General features: G+C 51.5%; 1 protein-coding gene across 1 annotated transcript in view; it reads left to right on the plus strand.

Annotated features, from left to right (window-relative positions):
- The window catches only part of IGSF21 (immunoglobin superfamily member 21), a 243710-nt gene that overhangs the window by 212767 nt on the left and 4981 nt on the right, over positions 1 to 25962 (plus strand). Inside the window, exons 5-6 of the mRNA XM_065891784.1 lie at positions 16669 to 16784; positions 19411 to 19885. Of these exons, the coding sequence (XP_065747856.1) occupies positions 16669 to 16784; positions 19411 to 19885 (591 nt within the window). The remainder of the gene's footprint in view (positions 1 to 16668; positions 16785 to 19410; positions 19886 to 25962) is intronic.

Raw genomic sequence — 25962 nt, forward strand, 5'->3', positions numbered from 1 at the left:
TGAGAAAGGATCAACTCATTCCCTTGTCTTGCAGCAGGAGAGGATGAGCCACTTGCTGGGCTTGAACTGGCCCCAGGCGATTGCAGTGGCCACAGGCAAGGAGGCAAGGGCGGGTTGGGATCCTCCCTGGCCAGAGCTGCAGAGGAGTCCTGGGGCGCTGAGGGGAAGAGGGTGCAAACCCAAATCTCCACCTCCCACCCCAGAAGCCCCCAGGGTCCTGAAGACCAGACCTGGGCCTTTTGTCCCCCAGGCAAACATCTGGGTACCTCCAAGCCCTCTCCCCTCCCCCATCAGCTTTCCCACCCACCCTGGGTGAGTGACAGTAAATGCCCGTGGTCCTCCAAACTGGGAACAGACGGCTGGGTAAAACCCCAGTTGAAGAACTACACATCTGTTCAGTAGGTAGACTAGAAACAGCCTTTACTTCCTTAGAGAATCGATGGGTGTCTAAGGGTATAGGCCTCGGATTCAGCCATGAACTTGAAGCCCAGCTCTGCAACTACGAGTAATAAAAGCAGGAAATGCTTATGGAGCATTTACTACACACCAGGCACGGCCCTGCTTTACACCTGTTAACACATTTAATTGTCAGAGCAGACCTCTCAGGTAGGGTCTTCGGTTACTTTCCCCGTTGTACAGGTGTGAAAATGGAGAGGTTAAAAATGTCACCTGAGGGCACAGGTCCAGCAAGGCTAGAAATGGGATTCAAACCCCGGCAGGCTGACTCCAGAAGCAGTGGTTAGAGGCCTAACCACTACGCTACACTGACAGCCTATTTAATCTCCTTGAACCTCAGTTTTCCTATCTGCTAAATGGGGACTGCAGTAGCATCTCCCCTGTTGAGGCATGAAATGTAAAGGTTTATGTCCCAAGCTCACACTGGGCACTCATGAAAAGAGCAGTAGTGCTTACTTCTCACCCATTTTGCCCTAACCTTCACCCTGGAAATGGCAGTAGGGCCGGGGAATAGGTTCAGAGCTGCAGGAAGTGACATCAGCCCAGTGGGAGCCTTATAAGCCAGGCAGTGACAACAGTGGCATCCTACCCTGGGCCCTGGTGGAGGAGATCAGGAAGGGACCGACCCAGCAGCCTTGAGTCCAATCCCATCCCTCCACAGTCTCACTGTGACTTATCCTCTCCCAGCCTCAGTTTCCTCAACTAGAAACTGGGGGTAATGAAGGTTCCTACTTCATAGGGCTGTTGTGGGAACTAAAGAAGGTCGTGCTCAGCCTGGCCTGCTGGCAGGTTCTGAAGGCAGGGAGGGCAGTTAGGAGGGGAGGGATGGCAAGAGCCAGCCCAGGGTTCAGTCAGGAGAGGCTGAGCATGTGAGGCGTTTCCAGACAGAAGCCACAGGGCATGGGGACCAACTGGAAAGACGGGGGCAAATGCGGAGGGGACATGGCAGGACCTGGCACAGGTTGGAGATGTTCCCCTGAGAAGGGACCAGTGACACCACGTGACCTCACTCGGCAGACGGCGACGGCAGAAAATGGGCCGCTGGAGTGAAGAGGCCAGGGCTGCAGTCCTCAGGACCTCTGCAGACCTCCTCCCCACCAGTCAGAGCTTCTAGATGGGCATCAGGGGCCGGAGGCAGCTGGCTGGGCTTGGCTGCCAGAGGCGGGGCTGGAGCCCAGAGGACTGAGGCCAGGGTGGCCAGGGTCTTCCAGGATGGACATAAAGCCTGTTCGGAGACTGGACACTGCTGTCTTGAGTGCCTGGACCTGGCCGGGGACCTGGAGGAAAGATGTGCACTCTGCCCACCTGCCCGCCCACGGGCCCTTAGCCAGCTGAGGTCACTGGCTGAGAGCTCATTCCGAGAGAGGGGCCAAACAGATGGGTTTGGGGCTCAGAGGAGCTCTTTGCAGCTAACTGGGTCATCTATCAAGGACGGTCACTTCCCAGCTTCAGCCTCAAAGGCCAGAGCCTGCTCACCACCTCCTGGACAGGCTTCTAGAGTCCTCGGTCCCTGCCTCTCTGCACACAGCCCCGCAAAGGAGGAGTGCCCTTGACTGCAGCCCACTCTGTGCTCAGCGACAGGCCCAGCACAGTCCATTAGCTCACTAGTCCTCCCTCACGTCTACCCACTCCTCGGCAGGCCCTATGCTGCCTCAGTTACGGGGGCAAACTACAGACGGCTCAGAGAGGGCAGAGAACTTGCCTGATGTCCCACAGCAGTGAGTGGGCTGGACTTTGAGCTCAGGTCTGCTGAAAGCCAGAGCCCCCGATTTTTCCACTACACAAGGCTGCCAGGAAGACGGAGGGACGTGGCTCCTCCCTGAGTGTGGGCAGCCATCTGGGCCTCGGCCAGACACCGAGGCTCCTCTCAATAGGGCCAGCATGGAATAGTTGGGCTGCACTGTCACCTGCTCCTCCTAGCTGTCCGGAAAGTCAGCAAGATCAGTGTCCCCATTTTACAGCAGAGAACACTGAGTCTGCTAATAAAGGGAAGCCTAGAATAGGAACCTGAATGTTCTCTGATTACCACTCTGCGTCCGTGGGGACCTGAGTCCCTGAGCTGGGGATGGAAACAGGGCCTTTGAAGCAATCCACTCAAAGGGCTCGATTTGGAAAGCTGTGTGACCCCTCTGACCCGTGATCACAGCTGGAAGGTGCAACGCTTAGTCAAGCAGCATATGCACTGCTTTGTGCATCTTTTCCCTGCGGCCACAGAGCTGACGTCACCAGCTCTTCTCTGAGAGAAACAGACAGACCATTTGCTTATTCATTCATCACACTTACAAGTCCTCGTTTCAACTAATATTTATAAGCCCCTATTATGTGCCTGCCATGGGGGAAGGACCGAGAGAGATCCATCTTAATATTAGTGGTGACTTTTCTAGTTACAGGGGGCCAACCACTGCTCTAAGCACTTTAAATGTATTAATCGATTTACTCCTCGAAACCCTAGGAGGTAGGTACTTACTCATTTTAATAAATGAGGAAACTGAGGCCCAGAGAGGTTAAGTAATTTACCCAAGGTCACACAGCGAGTGAGTGGCAGAGCTTGTTTTCAAACCCAGACCGCCTGGCTAAGGAGCCACTTTACAGCCTCTCATGGAATGGCCTGTCATGCCCTCCTGAGCTGAGCTAGAAATTCATCTGCTCCCTGGAATTGTCCAAGCAGGTGGCTACAGTCCCCCAAGGATCTCACCAACTCCCTGGACCTTCTGTATCTCCCAGACCAGGGATCACCTCTCGTTCCAGGGTTGCCTCTCTCCACCTACTATTCACCCATCTCAGCTCCAGCCTCCCGACCCCACCAGAGCGGGCCTGCAGGTGCATCGTTAAACCATGACAAGTGTTAGGTCCATACGATGCTTTATCCTTTCCACCACTGGGAGCTGGATTTAGTGTCTCTGGCAGAAGGTAAACTTCCCCTCCCTGGGACAGGCCCCTTAATTACAAGGGACATGTGGCCGCCGAAACTGTCGTGCCTCAGGCCCAGTGATTTAAGGAACAGGCCCAAGGCTAAAGTTACAGGTGTTAACAGAGCTGAATCAGGAGCTGGGAGAGCAGGGATGGGGCGGCTGTGGGAGGTGGTGAGCCGGTCCCTGGAAGAGCGTCTGCTGCCTATAGCCACTCCTGGGGAAAGGGAAGTAATCCCACTGCCTCACGTACAGAAGGGGAAACAGACCAGGACCACGCTCCAAGTATAGTGAGCCCTGGACTAAGTCTCCCCAGCTGTACACAAGGAGGCAGCATTACCTTGCTCACTGCCTAGGAGTGATAATCTTCATAACAGATAACCTTAATAACAAAAGCTAACACTGACAGAGTGCTTGTTATGTTCCAGGCATGGTACTAAGTTTTTTATGAGTGTTCCCTTGTTTAATTCTCAGCTGGTGAGAGAATGATCATGGTTATGCCCATTTTACAGAAGAGGAAACTGAGGTTCAGAGAGATGAAGCAACTGGCCCAAGATTGCTTGGCTAACAAGTGACCAAATGGAGATTCTCAGCCCCTCTCCCTGAATCCAGACCCTGACCTGTATGCTCCAGGGATAATGAGAGGGATATAAGACCCAGTGTCTGCCCTGAAGGAGTCCCTGAATGATGGGGAGACAAACAAGGGCACAGGTTTCTAGAATTCCAGCAGATAGAAAATAAGAACGATGGGGGAGGACTAGGGTGCAAGGTGAGGGATGTGAGAGCTCCCAGGACGGAGGCTCTCCCCGAGGGGCTGGCATCAGGAAGGCTTCATGGAGGAGGTGGCGTAGAGCTGGGCCAAGTAGGCTGGGGCAGACAGGACAGGAGGCATTTCAGGCAGAAGGAGCCCTGTAAGCAACGGTGTGGGAACAGGAAAGCATGGCAAGTAGAAAGCATTCCTGTGTGGCGGGACCCCAAGGCACAGGAAGGAGCAGGTAGTAAGAAACGATAATAATAACAGCAACAATAACGACAACGGCTGACATCTATTCAGTGCTTACTGGGTGCCAGGCCAGGGTCTAAAGGTCTAAATTCTTTATACAATGCTCACAAGAACCCTATCAAGTAGATACTGAGGAAAACAGGCACAGAGAGGGTAAGTGACTTGCCAAGGTCACCCAGCTAACAGGTGGCAGAGTCAGGATGTGAACTTGGACAGGCTGGCTTCTGAGCCCATAGAAGGCCAACTGCTGTGCTCCAGGTGGGAGCAGGGGAGGTGAGGTAAGAGCGTCTTGGGAAAGTTCTTCTTGCATGCCAAGCTGCTGGGGGCCCTGCCTGCCCTCTGTCCACCGGGCTTGGTCACAGGCAGAGAGGAAAAGTGAGGGGGCCCTGAATCCAGTGACGTCTGTCCAGGGATGCCATGGGAGCCAGGATGGGCCTGGGAAACTCCCTGAGGCAGCCGGGGGACTTGGGAGCAGTTGTGAGGGTAGAGAGTGTATTCACTGCAGCACTCTGGTGCCAGGCATGCCTCCCAGCTGATTTTCCTGTGGATCCCAGGCCCATCAGAGCAGAGACCCCAACTCCTGAGGCTCCCCGTCAGGAAGAGCCCGGGCCCTTCTCTGCTGAGCAGTCCTGCTGTCTGACAGCTGGTTAGGACGGTTTTCCTCTTCTCTAACATTGAAGCCTCTGCTGCCCCCTCTGGACCTCCCACATAGAGCCATAGACTTTTTGAACTGGAGGGGGATTTTAGGACCCACCTAGGCCAGCCCCCTTCACCAGACCACACAGGAAACCGGTTCCTGGAGAGACACCCCACAGAAGGCGAGAAGCAGGGCCAGGCTGAGGGCTTAAGCCAGACACGGGTTCAAGTCCTAGCCTTGGTCCTTATTGACTGAGTAGCCACGGACCAGTGCGTTTGAAAACCTCAGTTTCTGCCTCTGTAAAATGGAGATAATAATTCCTACTTCTAGGTTCTGTAAGGCTCTCATGCATTAAAGCATTTAGCATGGAACCTGCCTCAGAGTGACCAGTGAGCAGAAGTGATGGTCAAGGGCCCTCCCCACCCCTCACCCAACCCGCTGTGTGCTGGGGACCCCACGGACCCCAGACTCAGGGTGCAGAGGACGCTACTCACTGAGCAAACCCAGCCCCCCCCCAGTCACCCCCTCAAATATCAGCTCAGCCCATGCTCGCTGAGATCTGCTCTGTGCTGCCCTTAGCTGGGGCCCTGGTCAGCAGGATGACCCAATGTCCTTACCTGAGGAAGCTCCCAGGCCAGTGGCCAGAGTGAGTGGTGTCGGCAAAGTCCAGCCACTGTTCAGGCCAGTGATGGAGGTTACTGTTCATAAATATGATGGCCAGTAGGTACAGGGACTTACCGGTACCAGGCATCCTGCAAAGCGTGCCACAAACATGAACCCTGTGCGATAGGTACTGCTGTGATGCCCATTTTACAGATGAGAGAACTGAGGCCGGAGCAGACCTGGTGAGGGATGAGGTTAGAGAGGTCAGAGATGAGACAGGTGGCCAAGGCCTCAGCACATGGGCCATGGAAAGACCAGGGGAAGAGATCATGAGGGCTGGATCTCTGAGACTCCCCCACCCCCAAATCAAGCCCTACCGCCCTAGCCAGGAGTTGGATCCCAAGAGGAATGAACTTGGCTCTGCCTCGCCCTGCTCTTGGACAAGACACAGTCCAGTAGATGTGTGATAAAGCCAGTAGAGTTAAATGCTCATCGATGAAACTGGGTGATGGACTCATGAGTGTTCATTGTACATTTATTTGAGCTTTCTGATAGGTTTGAATATTTTCATAGTAAAATGTCAAGGAGGAAATAATACACAATCCTTTTCCCACAAAGTGCCCCTTCTCCACGGCTCTTCCCCTCCCCGCTACCCCCCACTTGCCTCCCCTGGAAATTGCTTTGTGCGAAGTGAGAAGCAAGAATGATTCACTTGCCCTCTGACTCAGGAAGTCGATCCTAGAATGCTGATGGGACAGGAAAGACTATGGCTTCAGAGCCCTATGGGAAGGGAGGGCTCTGAGCTGGGGGGTTGGGGGTTTGGGAAGTTCTGCTGGGAGGTTGGTGGGAGTACGCCCAGCCAAGTACTTCAGTCCTCACAGGCACCCGCAAGCACCAGTGTCACCATTGTCCTATGCGGGAGGCCCAGGAAGCTAGCACCTGCCTAAGGGACACATTGCCGGTGAGCAGAAAGCCTGTGACCTGGGAGCCAGGTGCCCCAGGGGCTGGGTGGGGAAGTCCAGGGGTGAGCTCTCTTCTAAGCCCCAGAACACCAGGACCTGATGCTTGAGGGGGACACAGTTCTGCTAGAAGGGACAGAGGTTTTCCAGCGTTGGGGAAGAGGGCGTGAGACCCACCCAGAACCTCCAGGCTCCAGCCCATTGTTCTCAGGGGCTTGGGAGGGGGGCGGGGGGTTAATAGAGTAGCCTGAACTTGAAGTTGAACTTGAGCTGAGCGTCACTGCCCCTGGCCAGATCTCAAATGTGCTTGCCCACTTGCCAGGGTCTCCCCCAAGCTTCCGCAGGCTTCTGGAGACTTCGTTCATAAAGCTAAAACGGTGGCACCTGGTGAAATCGCCCATGCGTATAATATATACCTCCGGGATACATTGAAAACATCCCCCAAATAGCCAGCCTTGCTGCTATTTAAAATGGGTTCGTGTCACACCCCATAGATTTCATCTCTGCGGAAATGGCACTTATCGTGGGCCTGAACACATTCACTCTATTGCCACATAAACTACAGTGGCGTGGCAGGGCTGGGGCAGTCACACGCGGTAGCCGCAGACAGGCTGCTGGACAGGCTGCCTCCGGACAGCGAAGCAGAGGTGTGGGGAGGGTCCACCTGGGGCTGGCAACCTAGGAGGCCAATCAGAAGACCTGGAACGTGGACAAGCAGCCAATCAGGGCACAAGCAGAAAGTTGCTCTTGTAGGGGCAGGTAGTTTGGGAATTTGAGGTCCTTTGATCTGATCAGTGCATACAGCCGGAAAGCTTCCAGGGATCTCTCCCTGTGCCCTGTCTGCCCAGGCCGGGAGAAGCCGGATTGAGGTTCTCCAACTCCCCTGAGCCTTGTTCTCCCAGTTGGTAATAATTTTCACAACTGTTACCAAGCACCCATTAGGGACCTAATGGTTAGTTCACATAACACTACCTTGGAGTGGGTCTTATCCCTGCGAGAAGACTGAAGCTTAAGAAGGTCAAAGGCAGTAATTCCCCTGTGGAATTTACGTTAGAACCTCCTGGAAGGCTTGTTAAAACCTGGGTGGCTGAACCCCCACCCCCAGGTTTCTGATTCAGCAGGTCTGGAATTGGGCTCAAGAATTTACATCTCTAACAAGTTCTGAAGCTGCTGGCCCGGGAAACACACTGAGAACTTCCAGGTTAAAGGCATAGGTACAAAATAGCGCTAGCATGCAAATTCAGATCCAGCATCAAGACCTGTGGCCTGGCCTCCCCACTACCCTTTTGTGTGTGTGTCTGCGTGTAGGCGTATGTGTGTTTATGTGTCTCTGTGTGTGCACTTATACATATGTGTGTGTTTATGTGTGTCTGTGTGTGTGTATATATACGTGTGTGTCTGTGTGTATGCGTATGTGTGTTTATGTGTCTCTGTGTGTGTCTGTGTCTGTGTCTGGGTGTGCCTATATTACGTGTGTGTGTGTCTGTGTGTGCGCACAGGCGCTCGTAGGATTTTATTTCTGCATCAGCAGTAACCCGAGCTGCATCCTGCTTGGCCCAGCCTCACCGATTCACCACTTCCCACGCTGCACCACCTGCCTCACGCTCCCCTGCTCCCCCAGAGCAGCCAGCCAGGGCCTCCAGTTGGGCTTGTTAATTTTATCTCCTACCACTTGGAAAGCACAACAGCTGTCAGGGGAGGGGCGAGGCAGGTGAACCGGTGAACGGGGCTGCCAACCAGCTCTCCTCAGAGAGGAAGGCGGCGTGGATGGGCTACACCCGCAGCCACTGGGTACCCTTGTGACCCCACTCCACTCAGAAGGGCCTCCGTCTCCAGGCAGGGAGGGTCTGGGCGGTGGCCACCGACGCTGGCAATGACCTGGACCCCAGATTCCCACCCCTCGCTGGTACATCAGCATGCGGGCTCCCACTCGCTTCCAAGGTTGGGAGTTGTGATCTGGCTCAGCAGATGCCACATGAAAGGGCCCCATTGCAGTTCATATACGCACAGACACTGCGTTTATCTCTCCTGTCACTGATGGCGGCTCCATTTGGGGGCTTTTTGTCTATTTTTTCCCCTTGGCTGCCGTCACTACTCAGTTCAATATTTAATTTTCCCATAAAGCAAAGCGTTGTGCTTTTCCTTCTCTCTTTTTCTTGCTGGAGTCCTCCTTCTGCTGGTGGGCTGTTTCTTCCTCAGGCTTCTGCTGGGAGAGAGGGGTTTGGACATGGCTAAGATTTCAGCCCTTCCAAATTGGACAGGGATGGGAGGGCAGGACACTTAAGTCCCTCCTCCCAGCTCATTCATTTGACAAATGTTTATTGAGCAAATCCTTGTGTGTCAGGCCCTTGGATGTAGCAGTAGACAGAAGAGTTCCTGTCCTCATGGTGCTTACATACTAGTGGGGTGTGTTGGAAAAAAAGACAAGTGTGAGGACCAGTATACGAAATAACTATACCTTATGATGAGTTCTATGAAGAAATAACAAGGTGCTGTGACAGAGAATAGAAGAGGCACCTCGCTTAGATTAGGAGGTGGCCTTTGAGCTGAGACTTGAAAGATAAGCAGGACCTAGCCTTGCTCAAAGCTGAGTGAAGGACTTCAGGCAAAGCAAAGAGCAGATGCAAAGGCCCCGGGGTTGAAACAAGCTTAGGGTGTTTATAGACCAAAAAAATCTCCGTATATTTGGAGCATGGTGTTGGGGGGAGGGTCGAGACAAGGCTAGAGGTGGTGGCAGGGCCCACGGCATTGCAAGGTCTTTCGGGATTCCTTCCACAGGCTGTGTGCTTGTCTGTACTAGAAGTGAAAGAAGGAAAACAGCAAACAGGAATTGAAATGGAATCCCTGCGTGGCAGGCTTGCACTAGCTCTGAGGTTAAAGAAAGACAAAGCTCCAGCCTTCAGAAAGCACACAGCCTAATGGAGAAATAGACGTGGGCCCAGGACAGAATGACAAGCACCTATGGGTATGACAAGAACAGGACGCTCCAGGAATCCAGAGGATGAGCCCTAACCCAGTCTGGGAAAGTGCTGGAAGGCTGCCTGGAAGAGGCAACAGTTAAGGGCAGACCTGAAGGATGAAGCCGAATTAACCAACAGAAGGACTAGTATGTCCGGGGCACAGAGGAGGTGAGCAAGGCGAGGAAGGAACCTGGGGCATTTCTGTGTGGCTGGAGCAGAGAAGTCTTCCTGGAAGAGATGCTGTTTTGAGTAGCATCTTAAAGAAGCAGAGAGAGACCAGTAGAGAGGATGGGAAAGACACAGAGATGTGGGACAGAAGAAAAGAAAGAAAGAAATTAAAATAGGAAGCGTGGGGGAATATTTAGATTCATGAACACTTTTATATTGAGGGTGGTTTTCTTTCTTTTTTTTAAATATGGTGTAATGACTAGTAACTGATTGAAACAGAAGGCAGTCAATAGAGCAGGCACGCTGAGAGGAAAGAATGGATTTTTGCAAATAATGTAATTTTGAACTTGTCTTTTCCCTCCCCGACTCCTCCCCAAAATCTAATTGATTACCGCCCTTTGATAAATGACACCCAGAGCAGGAGTGTGCTAAGACCAATTTAGCACAAGGTACCCAAGGAAAAGGAGAGATTATCCCTTCCTGCAGACAGTGGCCACCCCTGAGAGGAAGAAGAACTTCCCCTCTATGTCCCTCCCAGCCCAGGGAGAAGTGAGAGCAATTGAAGAGGTAATATAAATAATCCCTTTCTACTTCACCATCCTTGTAGAAGGTTTATGTCCATATTCTCGCTTCTTCTCTCAGAATCTTGGAAGCTGAAAGTTTGGCAGGATATGTTTTATTGAACCCATTTTATAGATGGGAAGACTGATGCCCGTGTGGGTCAGTTGATTTGCCCAAGGTCCCATGGGATGTTGGTAACAGAGCCTGGGCTGGAACCTTGGCCTGACTCTATTTGAGCTGGTTCCCTGGGAGGAGTTGGGGGGAGCCTCATGGTGGGGAGAGAATTTCACTTCAGTAGATACAGTTAGACCCAGATCTGCTGGGGTTTATATCACAACAGGTTTGTGTTCCTGAATTGCAAAAGCCAAAGGATGATTTACAGAGCTAAGAGCCATCACATTATCTGCAAAGTGAGTTACGATGACCGAAACAAAGTTCTGCTTTCAAGAGAAAAACGCAATATTTCAGAGTTAATTTCATAAAACCAATCACCCAACCATTGCCTCACTGTGTCGATGTTAACAGTAGAGTCTAAAATAACTTTGATTCCTGCCCCCTCCTCAATGGCCTGGAACAGAGGCGTGCTGTGCTGTGTGGCCGTGTCAGATGTGAAGCCGCTTTACCTTCCCAGATGCTGGACAAAATCAGTCGAAGAAACTTCTAGCAGCAGTTCTCTCTGCTTACGGCAAAGTCAAAAGTAAACTGGGGGGCTTCCCTGGTGGTGCAGTGGTTAAGAATCCTCCTGCCAATGCAGGAGACGCGGGTTCGAGCCGTGGTCCGGGAGGATCCCACATGCCACGGAGCAACTAAGCCAGTGTGCCACAACTACTGAGCCTGCGCTCTAGAGCCCGCAAGCCAGAACTACTGAGCCCACGTGATGCAACTGCTGAAGCCCGTGCGCCTGGAGCCCGTGCTCCGCAACAAGAGAGGCCACCGCAACGAGAAGCCCGCGCACCGCAGCGAAGAGTAGCCCCCTCTCGCCGCAACCAGAGAAAGCCTGCACGCAGCAGCAGAGACCCAACGCAGCCAAAATTAAAAATAAATAAACCGGGAAGTCCACTGGCTTGACTTGGGGGCAGTGGATTCAGGGGAGTTCTGTGGCAGTGGCCTCTGTTTGACCATGATGGTGAACTTGTAGAACTGAGGGGCTCTTCCTAATGCACAGGGCTGGGGTTACACAAGTACTGTGGTATGTCCACGAGTGGTTTGTAAATTCTGAAGCTCTGCCTTTGTCTAGGGTCTTACTGCTGTGACTACTACTATTTCTCCCTTGCCCAGGCCAAATATGCCTGCCCAGTGTCTCTGAGGAGGGTCCTTTCAGGTACATGGTACCCACCCTCGCCCCAGGAGAGCATTGCACTAGCACGGACATCCCTGAAGACACTCTCAGAGTCCATAGGAATGAGGCACTTATGTTGGGTGCATTGGGTACTGCTTCAGAAGAGTGGGGAGAAACTGGTGATCTAGGGGTCTTTGTTAATGATTCTTTGCCATTATTTGCCACCTGGATCATAGCCAGGTGGCCTTGCTCTATACTGCTTATTCTGTAGCCCAGCTTTGAATTTGGGATTATTCTCGTCCAGGACCTTTATACCCATGACTGCAGCTGGCCATCTGTCTTTGACTGGATACTGTTTCTGGGGCCAGGGGATCTATTCCAGGCATAGAGTCATAAGGGGGCTTTGACCTTGGTCAGAGATTGTAGCAGGGATGGGGATGATGAGAATGGAGATGGGGTTGGGCTTGGAGGAGGGATGGGATGGAGACAGATATGAGGATTGAGTTGAGAATGGGGATAGAGATGGAGTAGATTTCGGGATGGGGAAGGGAATAGAAGTGGGAATAAGAATGGAAAAGAGAATGGGGATGGAGGTGGAGAAGAAAAAAGATGGATGGAGATGGGGATGGGGATGGAGGTGGGGATGGAGATGGGGATGGAGTTGGAGAAGGAAAAGGATGGAGATGGGGATGGAGGTGGGGATACAGGCGAGAATAGGACTGGAAAAGGAGGGAGAGATGGAGGTAGAGAAGATGGGCACGGGAAAGACTGAGAGTAAGTGAAGGTGCTAGACCACGAGCCTAAGAAGCAGCAGCTTGTGGGGGAAAGAGTGCTGTACGTAGTCAACGGAAGGGAAGAGAGGAGGAAGGGGGAGAAGATGACGTGTGGAGTGAAGCATCCCGAGGCAGCCAAGGACTCCCGGGTGTAGACAGCTCCCTGACCACCCACACTCAGAGCCCTCCGGCGGGCAACAGGAGGCGAGATGCAGAGTGAAATTTTCCTAGGACACAGCAACTGAGGAATACGTTGATGCAGAGTGTGGGAAGCCTGGGCTGTCCACGCTGATATTAGCAGCTCTGCCGTGTCATGCTCCATACAACTGAAATCCGTTATTGTCTTATGAGCTTGATTAACTGTACATATTGCTAACACCTGCTCAGAAGTATAACGAGGGACAAGAACACAGTTCCCAATCAGGGTCTGTGTGGGTGGTGTGCGTGACTTGGGTGCAGATCTCCAGAACGGGGATGTGTGTGTGTGTGTGTGTGTGTGTGTGTGTTGGGGGGAGCACTTGTGCTGTACAAAGAAGCCTGGTCAGGATTTGGAAGGCCTGGGTGCCAGTCCAGACACTGCCACTGACTGACGGTGTGACCGTAGGCAAATCTCTCCCTCTCTCTGACCTCAGTTTGCTTACCTGTAAAATGGAAGGTCTAGACTGGCCCTCTCCAATAGAAATACATATATATATATATATATATATATATATATATATATATACACATACATATATATATACATATATACATATATATATACATATATACATATATATATACATATATACATATATATATACATATATACATATATATATACATATATACATATATATATACATATATACATATATATATATACATATATACATATATATATATTTAATTGTAAGTTTTCTAAAGACTACATTAAGAAAAGGCTTTAAAAAGTTAAAATGAACTGGAATAATATATTTGTTAAATCCAATGTATCCCATGTATTATTTCAGTAAGTAACCAATATAAAAATATTCATGATATACTTAACACACTTTTAAGAAATTATCTTCCAGATTCAATGTGTATTTTACACTGACAGCACATATGAACTTGAAAAAGCCACATTTCAAATGCTTAAGAGCCACAGAGGGTGGGCAGCTGCTGTGTTAGACAGTGCAGGTCCACAGCATTTCTGGTCTCCTCACTAAACCGTGAATGCCCCAAAGGCAAAGACAATGATTTATTTTCCCAGAAAGTAGCAAGGAGCCTCAAAGAAAGAATGTTAATAAATTCTGCTGATAAATGCATCTGACATGCACTTTCAAAACACTTTCAGGTACTTCTTTATTGAATCCTCACAGGTACTCTATAATTCCACTTTGCAGATAAGGAAACTGAGGTACAGAGTGGCTAAATAACTTGCCCAAGGTCACATAGCTGGTAAATGGTACAGCTTGGTCTTTAAACCCTGGGTAGTGTGATTTAGAGCCCATACTCTTAACCATTGTCCTATCTCTTTTATAATAGTGAGACAAATAATATTAATTAAAATTGCTAAACTGTATTGCAGGCTTACTATGTGCTAGGCATCCCGTAAGCATCATCTCATTTATTCCTCAAAGCAATCCTATAAGGAAGGTTCTAGGTGTCTAATTCCTGTTTGCTCAATGAAAGTAAGAAAGAAGGAATGAGGGATTTTAAAGGTGTCCCCTGACTAGCCCTGAGCCTCTAGTACAAGGGTCCCCAACCCCCAGGCCGTGGACTGGTACTGGTCCACTGCCTGTTAAGACCTGGGCCGCACAGCAGGAGGTGAGCGGTGGGCAAGGGAGCGAAGCTTCATCTGTATTTACAGCTTCTCCCCATCGCTCGCATTACCGCTTGAACCATCCCCCCACCCCGTCCGAGGAAAAATTGGCTTCCACAAAACCGGTCCCTGCTGCCAGAATGGTTGGGGACCGCTGCCTAGGATTCTTGGAGGGTATACTTATCCCTACCCATAAGCCACCATGAGCAGTGACAGAGAATTATTCTAAGCTCTAATTGGCATGGTCCCTTGATCTTTGGGGCATCCGAGTTAAGTAGAGCCACCCACGGGAAGAGTTCCTCCAAGGATCTGGATTAAAGGTATCCATGAGAGTTGAGATGTGTCAGGTAAATGAGCATCCCCAGCAGCTAAAATGTGCACTTAGGGCTAAAGGTGCCGATAGGGACGAACTTCTTTCTTCTTTCCAAAGATATGTCAGTGTTCCAGCTTAGTGTCAGTGTTTGAGCCCTGAAGCCAGGGTGCTGGGGTTCAAATCCAAACTCTGTGAACCCCAGAAAGCCACTTCACCTCTTAAGTTTCCCCATCTGTAAAATGGGAATAAATAAACCCATGTAGATGCGTGGTGAGGATTAAATGAATTAACCCACGTTAAGGGCCTAGAACAGCTCCTGGCTCCTAACTGTTGGTCATTGTTGGTTCTTGCCGTGGGATCCAGGCTTTCAGTGAGTTCTAGAAAACTTAGATTGCAGACTGTGACTTGTGGATAATTGAAGTGTTCTGGTGTGTTTTTCCCCTCTCGGAATTCCTTACCCCACTTCCCATCTGTTTCCTACCACCTCACACTTAGTTACAGTTCTCCATCTATTGTTCTCCCATTGTTTCCCATTTGTTCTGCTTCCCTTGCGACAGCACATGGCGGCTGCCTGAGTGAATGAATGGTTCATACCTGGCTTCGTTTCACTAGACCTTAAAATAGAGCTGCCAGGCGTCTGTCGCCCCCGCCAGACTGTGAGCTTCTCGACGCGCTGTATCCGTTTCATCACTGGGCGCCTGTGGTGAGCACCTGGCACCATGCCCGCACCTAGTAGGTGTCAGGAAATGTTGGTCGGATTTAATTAAACTTAACTGGAGTGAAAACCCCTTGCAGGAAGGAAAGGCCCACCCCTCTTCATTTTCTCTGTGTCCCCCATTGCACTTGACCTAAGGCTACAAGAAGCCAGAACTGACAGCCTTTCCTAAGCAAAGTTGTAAGGTTCTGGCTCCTGTCCTGCTGATGACAAGGAAGTTGCGGAAATAATCTCAAGAATCATAAGACTAGTGAATTCCTAGCACGCGCTAAACCCTTTCATATCGATTAGCTGGTTCATCCTTCAAATGTGTCTGCCAAGGATTAATCCCACTTAGCAAATCGGGAAACTGAGGCTCACAGTTTTGGTAACTTGCCCAAGGACATGGAGGTGGTGGTGACCTCCCTGGGACTTGGACCCAGGAGTGCCCCATGGCTCCACATTTGACCTCTCAATAACCCACGGTGCCTGGAAACACCTGCTTTGGCAAACCAGCCAGTAGTGGGCGGTGAGGGGAGCAGAAAGGGAAGCTGGTGGGAAGCGGGACCAATCAAAATAAGCCAACTTTGGGGGGAAAATAAAAAGAAAGAGGGAAGACTCTTGGCTCTAAATATCTCTCAAAGTCATCTGCTTCTCCCGCTTTGCCCTCACCACGGTCTAAGCGACCCGTCTCGCTGGCTTAAACGGCACTCTGTGTTTCCAGTCTCTTCAAAATGCAGCTCAGATCGTATCTCTGCTGTTGCTTGAAGCCTTCTTCCTCCTGCTCTCAGGACAAAGAAGAAAAACTCACAGCCAGCGGTGGGCTGGCAAACCTGCTCTCTGGGGGCCTGGGGTGGGGACGGGGGAAGGAAACAAACAAGAAAGCCCTGATTTGCAGTGGTGGCTGATTTCCATGGCGTAAAGATGCCCACCGTGGCCTGTTTCGATCTAGCAGCAGTTTAAGAACTGGTTCACAAAATTCCCAGCAAGGTCACAATCGGCTCTCAGGAGCTGGTAGGAACCAGCCACAGCACACCACTGCAAGCGGTGACCCCCCAGCGGTGCCCTGCACATCTCCCCAGCCCCAGCAGGCACCACGTCCCCCCTCCTTGCCCTCCCACCACACAGCCTGCCTTCCATCCCCCCTGCCCTGAGCCAACTGTCACGAGGCCTTTGCACATGCTGTTCCCTCCACCTGCCACACTTGTCCTCTGCCTACTCTTGTGTCCTCAGGCACAGCACGGGCTCGCTTCCTCAGGCTTGAGCAGGCCCCTTTCCATCCTGTTATACCTCCTGGTATCTGATGCACAGCTGACCGTGTGATCACTTGATTCGTGGCTGTCTTCCCCACCAGGCTGTAAGCCCCGTGAGGCAGGGCCTTGTCTGTATGCCCAGTAGGGACATCCTTCTCACTGTCGTTGCTGCCAGTGGCACCCCCTGGAACTGTGCAATATTTGTCCCCCACCCCAATGCCCAGTGTGGGACCCGGCCCATCCTAGGTAATCAGTGAACTCTTCCCGAACCTTCCAGTTAAGCGTTGGTCTTCCTGTGCTTCTCTTTTGAGTAGCTCCTCCCACCTCCATCGAGGTGGTGGCCGCTGACACACCAGCACCCTTCAGCCGCTACCAAGCCCAGAACTTCACGCTGGTCTGCATCGTGTCGGGAGGGAAACCAGCGCCCACGGTGAGTACCTCTGGAGTCGTCCCTCCTCGTCCCTGCCAGGCCCCCCTCCTTCGTGGCTCGTCCAGCTGCCCCGGTCACCACAGCGCTCACTCTGCAGAACGAAGGATAGAGGCCACAGCTTGCATAAATTAACTCTGCCCCGTCTGCCTTGGTTTGACCCTGTCCACTCATCTGACCTACCCAGGCGTCCATATGCCTCTCTTGCTCCCAGCACCCTGGTGCTGAGAACCCCCGCTTCTCCTGGACCCTGAAATCCTTGAACTGTACGGTGAGGGTGGTCTTCAGGGGAGCCCAGCCTCAAGCACACCCCTCCCCCAGTTATTGAACAGGATGGAGACAGATGAGGCCCGGAGAAGGCAAGGGATGTAGAGAGAGTCAGCCACTGTGTTCTTGACAGAGCTGGGACTCAAGGTCATGTCCTCCAGCTCCAAGTCCACTGGGGACGGTAGGAAGGAGGGAGGAAAAGGGGGAGATGGGAAGCGGGGAGGAGGGGGAAATCCCTGTTTGGGCCAACTCCTTATTAGCCCCGCCCTAAGCGCTTTGAGGCCTGTCAGCACAGCTCAGGAGTTACTGTCATGGCCGCTCTACGGGGCGGGGAGGGGCTGGGGGTGGGGGGGTTGGGGGGAGGGGCTAGGATGGGAGAGCATGTGGGGGCCTGTGTTCTAGCCTCTAACGTCACATGCACCAAATGACCCTGAGCAAGGAGACCTGCCCTCTGCTTCTCAGGTTCTTTGAGGAGGTTTAGGGTGTGGGCAACATTATAGTTTTCCAGCATTTTTAGAAGCAGCAGGACCTGTTTGGTCTGATTCAAATACACGGAAGCCTCATGTTGAAAACATTTAAAAGTGAAGGAAGGGCAAGTTGCCCTAATGGGTCCCTGAGGCACCTCTGTGGAACCCTGAGAGTTCCCTGAACCATACTGAGAACCTATGGGCTACGTGCTCCCAAGGCCAATTTTGACCTTATATGATACTTTGAGTCTTGACCTTGTGAGTTTCACACATCACTAGGGGTGGGGCTGGAGCCTTGGGCAGGGGGATTAGAGTTCAAGGTGGGGAGGCAGGGGCTCTCCTCCTTCCAGACCCTTGACTGTCTCACAGGCAGGGTCCAGTGGGGTGACCTTGGGACCGGGCCAGCCCCACCCCAGGACCAGCTGTCCAGGACAGGACAGGAGTGGAGAGAACCAAGACAGGGCAGTAAGCAGGTGCTCAGATGCACAGGGGGCAGTAGGCGGGGGTGCAGAGATGAGCCTTTGATGAGGCCCATCTCCCTCCACCTGCACCTTACAGTCCTGAGGACACAGACGAAAAAGCAGCTTCAGAGCCAGCAACTGGCGAGGGAAGAGCGTGGTCCCGAGATTTCCCTTTGGAGCCCGTAAAGACGCCTGCCCTCTCGAAAATGTGACAAGCTCGTCTTCTTCCCCAAAGAGAGACTCCTTTTCTGCAGGGCACAGAGGAAGTCTCCTCACCGCCCCGGGGCTGCAGGAAGACCCCCTCCTCCCCGAGCTGGCCATCTCCTGCCATTTAAGACACAGCAGTACAATATTCAAATATATATATGAAAAAAAAAAAAATATATATATATATATATATATGCGCCTGAAAGGTCCTCATCTCCCCACATGCCGGGCACCTTACGTTTGCCTGGGATATCAAAACTTGAAAGAATTCTTTGACATAAATTACAAACCTGCTTTTGAAGCACTTTTCAAAAAGAAAGAAAGAAAGAAAAACCCCAAAGCAGGCTATTATGTGCATAAGAGATTCTTCGTTGGAGCTGTAAACTCTGACAGACTCTGTGCACCCCACGTTTCATTCGCCCCCCCCCCCACCTGGTCCTCCCCCGCGTCCTCTGGCTCCCTTTCCCCACTGGCACCAACGTCCCCAGAGCTGCTTCCTGTCCTCCTCTCACCCTGTCTCCCATCGATTTATTTAAAAAAAAATACACCCAATCCCCACAGGCCCCTGGCATATGTACCAAAATAAAAAGACAGCAAATTAAATGAAATGCCGCCTCTCAAAGCTCCAATTCTCTGTTGGCGGAGGAAGTGAGAATATGCGGCCTATTGCCTCATTCCGCACCGAGCGCCTTCCCACACGCACACCTGTTTCCTGTCTTCCTCTCCAAAACCTCCAGGATGTGCGCACACACACACAGATCCTTTCCTTCTCCTTCTGACATCTCACTTAATCTCTGGCGCTCTTCCACCTTCGCTCTCACCCACCTGCTCTCCCCAGGTGGGCACGGACCACACCCTTGGAGCCCAGGGGGGCTGCCAGGGCCGTGTCCAGGGTGCTTTTTCCACGCACTGTTTCTAAGCGTCCAACAGCCTCATGAAGTAAGTGTTCTTATTCCCTTCATGAAGTAGGTGTTCTCAGTAAGGAAACTGAGGCTCAAAGAGGCTCACCGGCTCAGCCTCTGCCACCAGAGCCTGCGTGTCCCCATTGAACCGAGCTGACTCAGAGCGCTTGGGGTGCTGGAGGGAGAGAGCGGTCCATCTAGAAGGCTACTAGGAGGAGGAGGCTCCTGAAGGATTGGACTCCTGTGGCCAGTTCCTCCGAGAGCCCGCTGGGAGGTCCATGTCATTGGGGCAAAATCTTTTCCCACACCCTCCTTGCAATTTCAGGTTTATTTCAAACGAGATGGGGAACCCATCGACGCAGTGCCCCTGTCAGAGCCGCCGGCTGCTAGCTCTGGCCCCCTCCAGGACAGCAGGCCCTTCCGCAGCCTGCTGCACCGTGACCTGGACGACACCAAGATGCAGAGGTCACTGTCCCTGCTGGACGCTGACAGCCGGGGCGGGCATTCCTACACAGAGCGCCCCTCCCGCAGCCTGACCCTGGATCCCAGCATCCCCCTCCAGCCAACCACCGAGAACATCCCCGAGACGGTGGTGAGCCGCGAGTTCCCCCGCTGGGTCCATAGCTCCGAGCCTGTCTACTTCCTGAGCCACAGCCATACGCCGGGCAGTGATGGCACCGTGGAGGTGCGCGCCCTGCTCACCTGGACGCTCAACCCGCAGATCGACAACGAAGCCCTCTTCAGCTGTGAGGTCACGCACCCGGCACTGTCGATGCCCATGCAGGCAGAGGTCACGCTGGGTGAGGCTCGATGGAAGCCACTCTGCAGGGCCCCTGCAGAGATGGGCGGTGGGGAGCCTTGGAATAGGGTGGGCTGCCGGCCACCACGGAGAAGGGAAGTTGGAGCGAGCCGGGGTCGGGGTTAGGCACGGAGGTCAGAGTCAGGCTATTTGGGAGGTTTGCTGAGCTGTGTTGGAGGACATAGGAAATTACAGGGAGGTCTGGGGAGTTTGGTCCAGCAGGATCAAAGATATGGAAGTCACGGAAGTTTTGCTAGATCAGTGTTAGAAACATGGGAGGTTTTCAAGATTGAAGATGGAACAGGACACTCCCAGGGAAGTTTGCTGGGTGAGTGAAGAAGACACAGGAGTTGGGACTCATAAGGGAGAGTTGCCGAGTCAGGTCAGGAAACGTCCAGGGAAGGATGGGAACATAGGAGGTGACGAAGGGGTTTTCTCGATTGAAATAAGAGACCCATGAGTGCAGGGACAGTTACTCGGTAAAGATCACGAGTGTGGCAGGTCGGAAGCTTGTCGGATTAGGGTCAGGAATACTGAAGGTAGTTTTGCCAGCTTGGGGTAGGGAACGTATAGGACGCGGGAGGATACCGCTCTCGCTTACACTTTTAAGTACAATGGAAACCCTGTCATCTGCAGGGATGTGGAACGTGGGCGCAACCAGGAAACTGGATACCCAGGGATAGCTCAGCCTGAGAATCCAATCCCCATCTGGGGCCTGCTTCCTCTTCCCACAGAGCACCAACTCTGTATGTCCCCAGAGTAGATCCTTGTTTCCCCCTGTACATCTCCTCCCAGCTGAGTAAAGGCAGGGAGACGGGACATGTGGAACCTTCTCTACTAGAGATATGAGGCTCTCAGAGCCAGGATTTGTATTGACTGGGGTGGGGTGGGGCAGGGGGCTGGGCACACTGACCCAGTACTGGCCCTCTTTGCCCACAACCCTCTGGACCTTGGTTTTCGGTACCCAGCAGCTGAAACCACAGCCCAGGATGCCAGGGCTTGTCCCCTGCATCTCCTGCAGTGGTGAAGAGCTGCATAGAAACATCTACAGCCCCTAACCGAGGCCCCTCGTGACTGAGGACAGATAGCAATGACTGACGAGGGTTGAGACCCCAGCCTGTGCCTGGGGGTCCAAAGGCCGTCTCTGTTTTTAGCGAGTCCACCAGAAAACCCAGCACCAACTCTGCACCAAACACCAAGAAAAGGATTTCATGTACGTATAACACGTACTCTGTGCCAGGAACATATGCAAGGATTCTCTCATTCACTCCTCACAGTCAGATTACCGTGCAGTCCCATTTTACAGGTGAGCAAAACTGAGGCTCAGTTTGGTGGGGTCCCTTTCTCTGAGCCGCCAACTTATAAGTAGCAGAGCTGGGATTTCCAGCCAGGTCTGTTGGTGCCTTCTCCAATTCCCCTATGCCAACCACTGAACTTACCAGCCCCAGGACTGGGCACCCTTGCTGGCTATGGGGTTAGTTGTCTGAAGTCTGATTAAAATGGCCCTTTGGTTCCCACAGGCCACTTGCCCACACAGAAAATAATAATAAGGGCTAACATTTACTGAACACCTACTATATACCATGGACCATTGCTTTTCCCATATGAACACAATTAGTAACCCAGTTACCCAACTGGTAATCCTCATGGCCACTCAGTGAGGTCAGCGTTATTAGTATCCCATATCACAGACAAGGCAGCTGAGGCGCAGGGAGGTTAAGTAAGTTGCCCAAGGTAAGTGGGGGAGGGTTCAAAGGCAGGCAGTGTGGCCCCAGTGTCTTGCCCTTAGCCTCCACTCACTGTGCTGCCTCAGGGCATCTGTTGTCATGGTGCCTGCCCCCTGAGTACCATTTGCTCATCATGCCATAGAAACTTCACAAGCACCCCTTACAGCCAGGCCCTGTGCCAGGCGCTGGGATTATCCCCACGCAGAGCCTGCCCAGATCCCTCTCTCAGCCTTCCCACCTTGCCAGAACTCCCGCCCCCAGTTTCTCTGGACCCTCCATCCTTCCCAGAGTTCCTTCTTGCATTTGAACCTCCCTGTCCCCAAGATACAGTCTGCTTCCAGGCTGGGAGGCAGAGCAGCCTCGACCCTTCAACGGGATGCCTTGCCCATGAAAGCCGCCCCCAGCCTCTCTTGCCCCAGGCTCGACTTCCCGTGGGAGGGCTCCCTGTCCCACCCCCACAGAGAATGAGAAAGACGAGACCAGACAAGGACTTCCGAGCAGCTGGAAAGGTGAGCTTGCAGTTCACATCTCCCAGTGATGGACAGGGTGCTGCCACTGGCTTGTTCCACCCCCTTCCCACCCCCTATCCCAAGCCATAGTAAAGCACTTGCCTGCCCCGTCCCAGATTCCAGATGGTTCCCTTGACCGGAGCCACCTTGGTGTGCACCCCCAACCTCCATCATCAGAGCAAGAGAAAGGCCCACTCACAGGCAGTGGGCATGACAGATATGTGTGTGCCCACGGGGGACACAGCAGCGCCACCCAGGCGAAGGGGCCAAATCGGGTGGGTGAGTGAAGCGACCCCCAGGCTGGCGTCCCGTCTTACCCCAGCTGCTGTCAGTTGGTGAGGTCTCAAGCCTCTTAGGTCTCTGAGCCTTGTTCTCTGACCTGTTGAGTGGGGGAGTAATAGTAACCTCATAAATGTTTGGAGCATGTGCTGGCAGCCAGGCTCTATGCAAGATGCTTTTCTCCAAGATCTCCTTGCAGTGACCCTATCAGGCAGCGGAGAGACGCCATCATTATCCCCATTTTATAAGTAAGGGAACCCAAGCTTAGAGCAACTCTCCTCAGGTCACCCAGCCAGGTCTGACCCCAGAGCCCATGCTCCTAACCGCTGAGCTCTACTGCCCATCCGGTGGGGCTGTGGTGAGGACCCAGGGAGCCAGTGGGTGTAGCCGGTGGAGAGTGGTGTGAACCAGAGGGGTCCTGAGTGAGTGCTTGCCCTTCACACAGTCAAGGCACCCTGTACTCTGGCCATGGGGGTGAGACAGAGGGCTGCATGAGATGACCCCGGAGCACAGAATCCAGTCATCTGGTCAGGACTTTAAAAGTTAGGCCAACAAGGGTTGGGGCATGCCTCCCTGTGATGACCCTTTGCTTCTTCTGTTCCCGCTGCCAGGGATGCCCTTCCCAGCTCAGATGTCACTGCCCCTAAGAAGACAGATGCCTGGTGGTCCTAGAGCCCATCTCAGTAGATAGCAACTACATTCTTCCCATTGATCAAGCCAGAACCCTTGGAGTCACCCACTTTCCCCCTCTTTTCTCCTACCCAACAGCCAAGCCATCCTTAAGCCCTGGCAGCTCAACCTCAGAATATATCCCACATCTACCCTGTCTCATGGTTTCCTCTCCGACCACCCAATCTGAACACCAGCAGTTCACACTGGATTATTACAGTAGCCCCAAAACTGGCCTTTCTGCTTCCACTTATGTGCATTTCTGTTCTCCACTCTGATTGATCTAAAATATAAATCCACATACACACCCACCCAAAACCCTCCAATGGTAGACAGATTGATAGATCAAAAAAAGAGCCCTAGACCCACATATAGTCAGTTGATTTTTGATAAAGGTCCCTAGGCTGTTCGATGGGAAAAGAGAATGCTTCTTAATACATGGCCCCGGAACTACTGGATACACTTAAGGAGGAAATGAACCTGACCTCTACCACACACACACACACACACACACACACACACACACACACAAGAATTAACCTGAGATGAATCACAGACCTCAATGTAAAACCCAGCATCATAAAACTTCTAGAGCAAAGCACAGGAATGTATCTTTGTGACATCGAGGTAGGCAAGGATTTCTTAAAGAGTCACGAAAAGCACTAAATGCAAATTTGAAAATTGGTGAATTGGACTTAATCAAAATCCAAATCTTCTGCTCCTAAGAAGATACCTTTAAGAAAGTGAAATGTGGCGAAACGGAAAAGCAAACTACAAACTGAGAGAAAATGCTCTCAGTACAGATATATGATGAGGGATTTGTATCCAAAATATATAAGGAACTACTGCAGATCAATCATGATAACTCAGATTTTAAAGAGAGGATATACAAGTGGCCAATCAGCATATAAAGGATATACATCCTTGGGGAAATGAAGACTCAAACCTCAGTGAGATACCGTTTCGCAACCACTAAAGTGCCTAACATGGGAAAGACGGACACCACCAAATGTTGGCAAGGTCGTAGAACAATAAGAACCCCCACACAGGGCTGGGAGTATGAAAGAGTGCTACTGCTCTGGAAAAGTAGTAGTTTCTTACAAAGATAAAAATACCCCTCCCTACTCTATGACCCAGCAATTTCACTCCTAAGTATCTACCCAAGAGAAATGAAAACATTCGTCCACAAAGACCTGAATGCTCACAGCATCTTTACACATAACAAGAACAAAAACACCTGTAAAAAACCCAAATGTCCGTAACTAGGAAAATGGATGAACAAAGCTGGGATATATTCACATAATGAACCACTTCTCACCAGCACAGTCGAATGAACGCCTAATACACCAACAACATGGACGCAGCTCAGAGACACTGTGCAGAGAGCAGTCAGGCAGAAGAGTGCGAACTGCACGATTCCATTTATGTGAACTCCTAGAACATGGAGCACACCTCTGAGGATAGAAAGTGGAACAGTGTTTACCTGTGGAGGGTGGAAACTGACTGGAAGGAGGCATCAGGGGACCTCTGGAGGGATGGGAATGTTCTCGAATTTGGCTGGGATAGTGGTGACACAGATGTTCACATTTATGAAGATTTGTCAAATTGTGTTCTTAAGAACAGTGCATTTCCCTTATGTGAGTCTCCTCACAATTTAAAAATATATGGAAGTCAGAACAAAACAAAATAATCCTCTGGGCCGCCATCACATCTAAAATTACATTCCCACGGCGCTCACCTTTCACGCTCGTCTCTGTTACATCTGCTCCAGCCACAGGGTTCTCCTTACTCTTCCTTGAATATGCCCAGCTCAGACGCACCTCTGTGACTTGGCACTGTCCTTCCTTTCCGCCTAGATTAATCCGACCCCAGGTATCCTCACTCCCTCCTTCATCAGATCTCTGCTCAAATCTTCTACTCAGAGGCTCCTTCCCCGAACACCCTATTTCAGCCTCCTCCTCCTGGCCCCATCAATTCCTTACTTTGCTTTGCTTTCTGGCATTGCGTTTATCTCCACGTGCAAGTATATGACATACTTTCTTATTGCCTGGATCTTCCGCTAGAATTTAAGTTACACGTGGGCAGGGTCTTTACCTGCCTTGTTCACACGGTACAGGGCTCAGCACAGTCTGTAACATATGACTTAATAAACACTTCCCTAATAATCAATTACTTAATACTTTTCTGGGTTGTTGTGAAGATTAAACAAGGCATGCATACGAAGCGCTTAGCTTACTGACAGAGTAAGTACTCAGTAAATATAAGCTACTGTTGTTACTCATTATTGTAGCCCCAACATTGCCCTGCATAGTGATCGACACAGATTAGGCATAAAGAACTAGATGGTTCGAGTAGATGAGTGGATGGGTGTGTGAGTGGATTAGTAGGTTTACGGGTAGGTATATGGATGGAAAATGGATAGATGGATGTTATGGTGGAGGGATGAATAATATGATGGAATGATGGATGAATGGATAGAACGAATGCTTGGATGGAGGGATGAATAATATGATAGAGTGATGGATGGATGGATAGAATGAATGCTTGGATGGAGGGATGAATAATATGATAGAGTGATGGATGGATGGATAGAATGAATGCTTGGTTGGATGAACGAATGGACGCATGGATGCGTGGATGGATGAATAAGTGGGTGGATGAGTGGGTGAGTGGTTGTCTTAGTGAACACCTAGAATTCCTGTGGTGGGGCGCCTAGAGGAGCTTTCCGTGAGATTTCACAAGGCTCTCCTTGCAGCAAAATGCTAAGGAGAGTAAAGAGAGCAGTTATATAACCAGGATTTTTTGTACGCCCCTGGACAGATGCGCACCACTTCACATCTCACGTTTCCATCTCCTATCTCTCCCCCATTGTCGTTTTCAGAGCAACTCCTCAA

Source organism: Phocoena phocoena, chromosome 1 (assembly GCF_963924675.1).
Source record: "Phocoena phocoena chromosome 1, mPhoPho1.1, whole genome shotgun sequence".
Classification (NCBI taxonomy): Eukaryota; Metazoa; Chordata; class Mammalia; order Artiodactyla; family Phocoenidae; genus Phocoena; species Phocoena phocoena.